At 39.4% G+C, this 6,000-nt stretch overlaps 1 protein-coding gene across 7 annotated transcripts in view; it reads right to left on the reverse strand.

The window, feature by feature from the left end:
- robo2 (roundabout, axon guidance receptor, homolog 2 (Drosophila)) overlaps positions 1-6,000 on the reverse strand; it is a 353,842-nt gene that overhangs the window by 68,987 nt on the left and 278,855 nt on the right. For 6 of the 7 annotated variants that reach the window (XM_037776246.1, XM_037776244.1, XM_037776241.1 and 3 more), the window contains exons 6-7: positions 1,792-1,928; positions 627-638 (exon numbers count right to left, since the gene is read on the reverse strand). In XM_037776246.1, the coding sequence (XP_037632174.1) occupies positions 627-638; positions 1,792-1,928 (149 nt within the window). The remainder of the gene's footprint in view (positions 1-626; positions 639-1,791; positions 1,929-6,000) is intronic. The other variant, XM_037776242.1, reaches the window with a different exon arrangement.

Here is a 6,000-nt window from a genome sequence, read left to right on the forward strand (position 1 = left end):
CTTTTAGCTGACGTGTGTCGCCTCACTGTTTTGAGTGATGCTCCTTCATGTCTGTTTAGAGGTGGCAAGCGCGAGCCCCGACGCTGACTTTCGTTGACTTAACGGCCACAGGTGTCGCTGTTAACAAGACATTCTGATTCTTACAAACAGTCCCTTTAAAGAAATTAGTGGCATTAAAACAAGTTTTGCGTTAACTTTGACAGCCCTAATTTGAAGTAAATTCTATACATTTAATTCAAAACATATATGGATACTCAGAAAACTTGGAATTTGTATAAAAATTCCTTGGAGATTTGCTTCAAATAACTGTCAAGTTGCTGCAAACAAAATAAGTGCAGGTGGCTTCATTGATTAGGCTGAGTGGGTACGCATCATATTCAGTGAACAAACAGACCTGGTGTAATAGGCCATTAGTGTTTTAGTAATCCAGCTGTAAAATCTCTACAGAGTACAACATTATTTGCAAACAATAATACTAAGGGTACACGATGTGATGTGACACCTGTGTTAGTGGAGTACAGTAATGTTAAAGCAATGGTAATTCATTGTCAAGCAGTCCGATGCAATGATGTGTATGAGGGAGAGGGCATGCGGGATGGAATCAAATCAGAAGGATGGGTACTTACCAACAGGGCGAGCTGGAGACACAACAATGGAGGAGTGGATACACAAAAGGAACAAATTAAGACACAAACAAACATACACAACAAACAAAAGACGAACAGAACAAACAAAGCAAAATAAGACAAAAGAAATCAAAGTCAGAATGAATGACGTCGTGTTGGGGCCAACACATTTCTGGCACAGGGTAAGCACGGCAGGGAAGGTCCAGTAGTGTTTGGTCCACTGGACACATTATTGATGAGCTCAAAGCCTCTGCTTCTCAGACACGGAATGTTAAAGGCAGTCTGGTGTGAGCGCCCCCTGGTGGTCAATACCTGCAGGGGCAGCCGATTCTACTCAACAGAGACAAAGACACTACTGTACCTTCGCTGACTGCATTAATGAAATCTACAATTCTACAGATGGTGTGTGTTTGTAATAGCAAGGCGAGGGTGTGTTTATCACTAGTGCTGATGGACAGAGCAGAAAAAAAGAGAGCAAGTGGAAGAGAGAGAGCAAAAAAGATTTTAAAGTGCAGACAGCATGTGGGTTTCATCCAGAGACTGGAGCTCCTGAAAGCCCACTCTCTCTATCCAGAAGAGTTGGCACAGATAGTGGCTTCCCAGCGTTCCGTCTCTGCTGCTGTATGTGTCCTCAACACTAAGATGATACTTTAACAAATCCACCTTCCAAAAAAGAGAACTCAGACCCTGTGTTGCCATAAAGCGCTCCACAGAGACCTTAAACACTTGGGTTTAATGGGAAGAAGAGTGGTGAAAGAGGGGAAAATTATGGTTAGAATGTTTTTATTAACCTTGCAAACCCCAGGTGTGGGACCGGCGGTGTGCACCAGTAATCTGTGAAATGGCTTTGCTGACTGGGTGGTTACAGCATAGAGGGTATAGCGTGGCTAGCAGACCACCACGACGGTGGGGGGGAGGGCGGCAGAGCGTGTCGACGGCGCACTTGGAAATGTAATAATTAAACAGATTCATAGACTGTCTACTACATCTCTCTTGGCTGTGAGAGTCAGCATTCTGGAGTTCCATTTGTGTAAAGGGGACCCTACGGAGTAAAGTGCAAATCCAAACCTCATATAGGTGGACAGGTAGAATAACATCAGTGGTCCAGGACTTCTCGGAGTTGTCACGTGCTAGCTAATGTGAAAAAACACCAAAGATTTCATACCTCTGACTGTGAGAGTGGCGGAGGCCTCCAGCTTGCCCACACGGTTTTCTGCCACACAGGTGAACGCGCCCTCGTCGTTAACGGAAGCCTTCTTCACTCTCAGCACGTAGTCGTCCTTGTCATACTTGATCTCATACCTGTCGAGAAAGATGTGAAATTGAAGTTGCATGCTCAGCATTAAATGCACATCCTGTAAATTTAGATAAAACATTAACCCGATGACAAATACGATGTGCTTCAGTGTTTCACCTATAAGCCTGTTGAGCTGGAGCCGTGAAAAGTGGATTTCCTCTCGGAGAGGAACACAGAAGCACAACTGTTCATTCTGACAAATGCAGATTGCAAGGGGAGGGGGGGGATCAATTATTCAACAAAGACACACAGCACACAGAGAGCTGTGCGTTCAGTTGGAACCCTCAAAACTTGTTTAATATTCATGAGATGTTTTCTCTCTGTGTGTGTATATATGTTTAAACCATATTCAGAGCTTTGTGTGTGTGTGTGTGTGTGTGTGTGTGTGTGTGTGTGTGCATAACTGTGCCATTGTGCATCCACAACGCGTGTATGAACGTATGGTTGCAATAACTCTATACATCTTCTCATTGTAAAGCAACTGACTGAATCAATACAGCAACTATAGTTGGCCACAATTTCCCTTCCACTGCAGTAATCAACTGTTTGTGTTTACGTGTGTTTGCAGATGGTTGTATGGTTGTTGCCTAAACCTGGATGGATTGCGTGGCAGTTAACAGGGAGGATGATGCTGGTCTGGTTTGTTGTCCCAGTCTGTAACTGAAGGGGGTGCTGGCCTAGCAGTGTGTAAGTAGTGTGCTGGTGGGGGGGTTGGTGGGGCTGTGTGATGGTGGTCTGTCAGCATCACAACCTTCTGCTGTCCACAGTCTGTCACTCACAGACACTGACAAACAGAGTTGAGATGAACAGATAAAGAGCCACTAAGATAAGATAACTCTATGAGAGCTTCACACTATGTTTGACCCTTTAACCTTCCTGTTGTCCTCGGGTCAAATTTGACCCGTTTTCAAACTTCATTATATCATAAATATTTGGGATTCTTTCAGCTAATTGCCCCAAAATAGGGGGGGGTTCTTATTCAAAAATGAGGTATAATCTCATGTAAATGAAGTATATTGACCATAAATTACAAAAAAAGGGTAAAACTTGTGGTAATGAGTTGGAATGAAGTTGGCTAAAAAGGTGTCATTATGTGCTGCCATTGGACATGTTTTATATTATAATAATTATAATATTCTGACTAAACTTTGACATAAACCAGCCTATGATAATCCATCAACATTATGTTCCTCTGATTCTAACTACAGTCAAATAATTAATCATTTCTGCTTTTTTTTTTACTCAAAAATTAGGTGTAATTTCATGGAAATAATGTTTATTAACATAAATTCCCCCCCCAAAAAAAGTGAAACACAGAATTGGGTAATAATATATCATTTATGCCTTATAAACCGTCAAACCAGACCAAAAGTTGGATGGTCGACGGGATGACAATAGGAGGGTTGAAGGCCCTGGGTAGAATTTCAATATAATAGTTAATTAAACTTAGTTAATACATATTTCACTGTTAACAAACAATTCAATGATAATTGATAATACTTACTAATTATTAGTAATGCTATAATTTCTGTTATTTTAACTTTACTTTGTGTGATATGAAATAATAACATAGCTGATAAGAGACGATAACAATTATATTCTGATTACATTAGTACAGTACTTATTATCAGTTTAATGTTGCACACCAAATAACATTTTATACACTATATCAAGTATCTGTTAATAATTACATATTTGCAGACTTTTATAAAATTGTTTGTAAAACATTTCTAAACATTACATAGATAGATGGACCAGACACCAATTATTAACCTCTTACAAAGTATCAACTATGTATGTAAATAATGTTAATAGATGATTTACAAAGTATTTGTTAACCATCTGTTAAATGGCTAATAAATACGTTGCAAATGATGATTATAATAAGTAATATAATCATCAGTTGCAACTTTGTAATAGTCATCCAAATAATCCTTATAGACGGTTTACAAACCAGTATTTACCATTAAAGTGTTACAAATATCTATCTATGTAATGTTTATAAATGTTTCACAAACAATTTGTTGAAGGTTTACAAATCATTTCATAATAATTGACAAATATTTGTATATAAAGTATATAAAATGTTATGTGTGCAACAATGAATTGTTTAAAATAACCTCCATTATAGCGTTACTAATAATTAGTAAACATTATTAATTATCATTTCATTGTTTAACAGTAAAAATACTATTAACTATGTTTAATTAATTATCAGTTTACCATTTATAAGTGATGGTTGTTATAAATTGTTACCAATTACTGAATAACTTTATTTCTTAATTTCTCGAAAAATTCACCAATGAAGGTGAAATGGGTGCAGTCTGTGTGCTGCTTTCAGTCGTTCATTCTGTGCTCTGCAGTCGGCCACACTGTCTTTTTATATTACCACTTGGAGTCCCCCGAAGCCAGAATGTTCCAAATCCACATAGGAGCTTTAAAGGATAAGCCTGACATTATATTATCCTTTTATTATAGCTTATGCCTCTGCGCCATAAAACTCCAAACTTGTAGTCCAACAACTATTAAAAACACATAAAAGAACCAAGAGTAGTGATGTCTGCCCAACATGGAGCGAACCCTTCAGAGATTGAAAATGCAGTCACAGAGTTGTTTCAGAGCAAACTACACAGGCCATGTTCGTTGTAATAAAGGAATATTCCACCCGGTGCAACAGTATGACTCTTTTATGTGTTTTTAATGGCTTTTAGATGACAACAGAGCTCCATGGCACAGAAGAATACGCTATATTAGGCTTTGGCTACACAGATGATACTTGTTAGAGGGACATTTTCATTTTTTGGCCTTTGTCTCTTCAGGGGAATTAAAAAAAAAAGATAAAGTAGTGAGTTATACTTTAAAATGTGAGGTTTGCACACATGAAAGTGGATAACTGTTTACTCTGGATAATACATCGGACTATTAGATATGGCAACAAACTATGTTTCACATGTGACTTTAGAGTTACAGTATGCTGTGGTCCATTTCCCTCGGAGTGGGAAAGACCCCTCTGCTCGACCATCAGGTGTACTGATGGCTGCTTACCACCGGCAGCTGCAAAACTAATCTGTCCTGTCTTATTTTTTTTTCACCTGCTGTTATGACATTTCCTGAGCAAGCATTCAAAGGCAGCTTTATTGAAGCACATTCCTCAACTCTGACTGCCAGTTCCTCCTATCCACACAGGTACTTAAGGAGCCATAATGATTATTTGACTGAGTCATGACTGAATGCTTTGTTCTAGAGAGAGGGGATGTACAGTTCAGGTGATGGTGGGGGCCACGGATAAAGCATTTATTGTTGAAACCGAGTGAGTGGCATCCAACGGAATGAGACGGCACCTTTTGGGACATGTCTGTTGTCAGATGAAAAACAAACAAGCTAGAAGAGCATCCTCCCACACCCTGCCTCCGGCTAGATTGCGAAGCTCAACATGAACTATTTGACTTGCAAGAGGAGGTGGAGATGAGCAAAAGAGTGGCAGGGACAAGTTGGGGCTTAGGGAAAACACCATGACTCCCAATTAACCATGATGAGAGCAAGAGAACAAGCTAACTTTTCCCAGCACTCTCAAACAACCCAACCCAGACAAGCTCTGTGTCAACAAACATCAGCATGCTAACGTGCTCACAATGTCAATGCTAACATGCCGAAGGAGGTACTGTATAAGGTTTGCCATGCTCACTGTATTAGTCTAGCATGGTGGCATGTTAAAATGAGCTAATTAGCAATTGCTAATAGTCTGAGAAGTGAACCAATGAGGAAGTGCCTTAAACTTGTATTCTTTCTAATATCCAGCAGGGGGCGACTGCTCTGGTTGCAAAAAGAAGTCTGGTTGTATATAAGTCTATGAGAAAATGATCCTACTTCTCACTTGATTTATTACCTCAGGAAACATTGTAAACATGAGTTTATGATCTCAATCACTAGTTTCAAGTCTACTACCAGACTGCTGGTGAGATTACAGAGCTATGATGCTTCACTTTTCTCCAACTATGTAGAACAAAGCTATGTGCAAATGCTCGATAACATAGCATCAAACTTACTTAAAAGTCCTACTCCTACATGCTTGGTACA

This window comes from Sebastes umbrosus, chromosome 7 (assembly GCF_015220745.1).
Source record: "Sebastes umbrosus isolate fSebUmb1 chromosome 7, fSebUmb1.pri, whole genome shotgun sequence".
NCBI lineage: Eukaryota > Metazoa > Chordata > Actinopteri > Perciformes > Sebastidae > Sebastes > Sebastes umbrosus.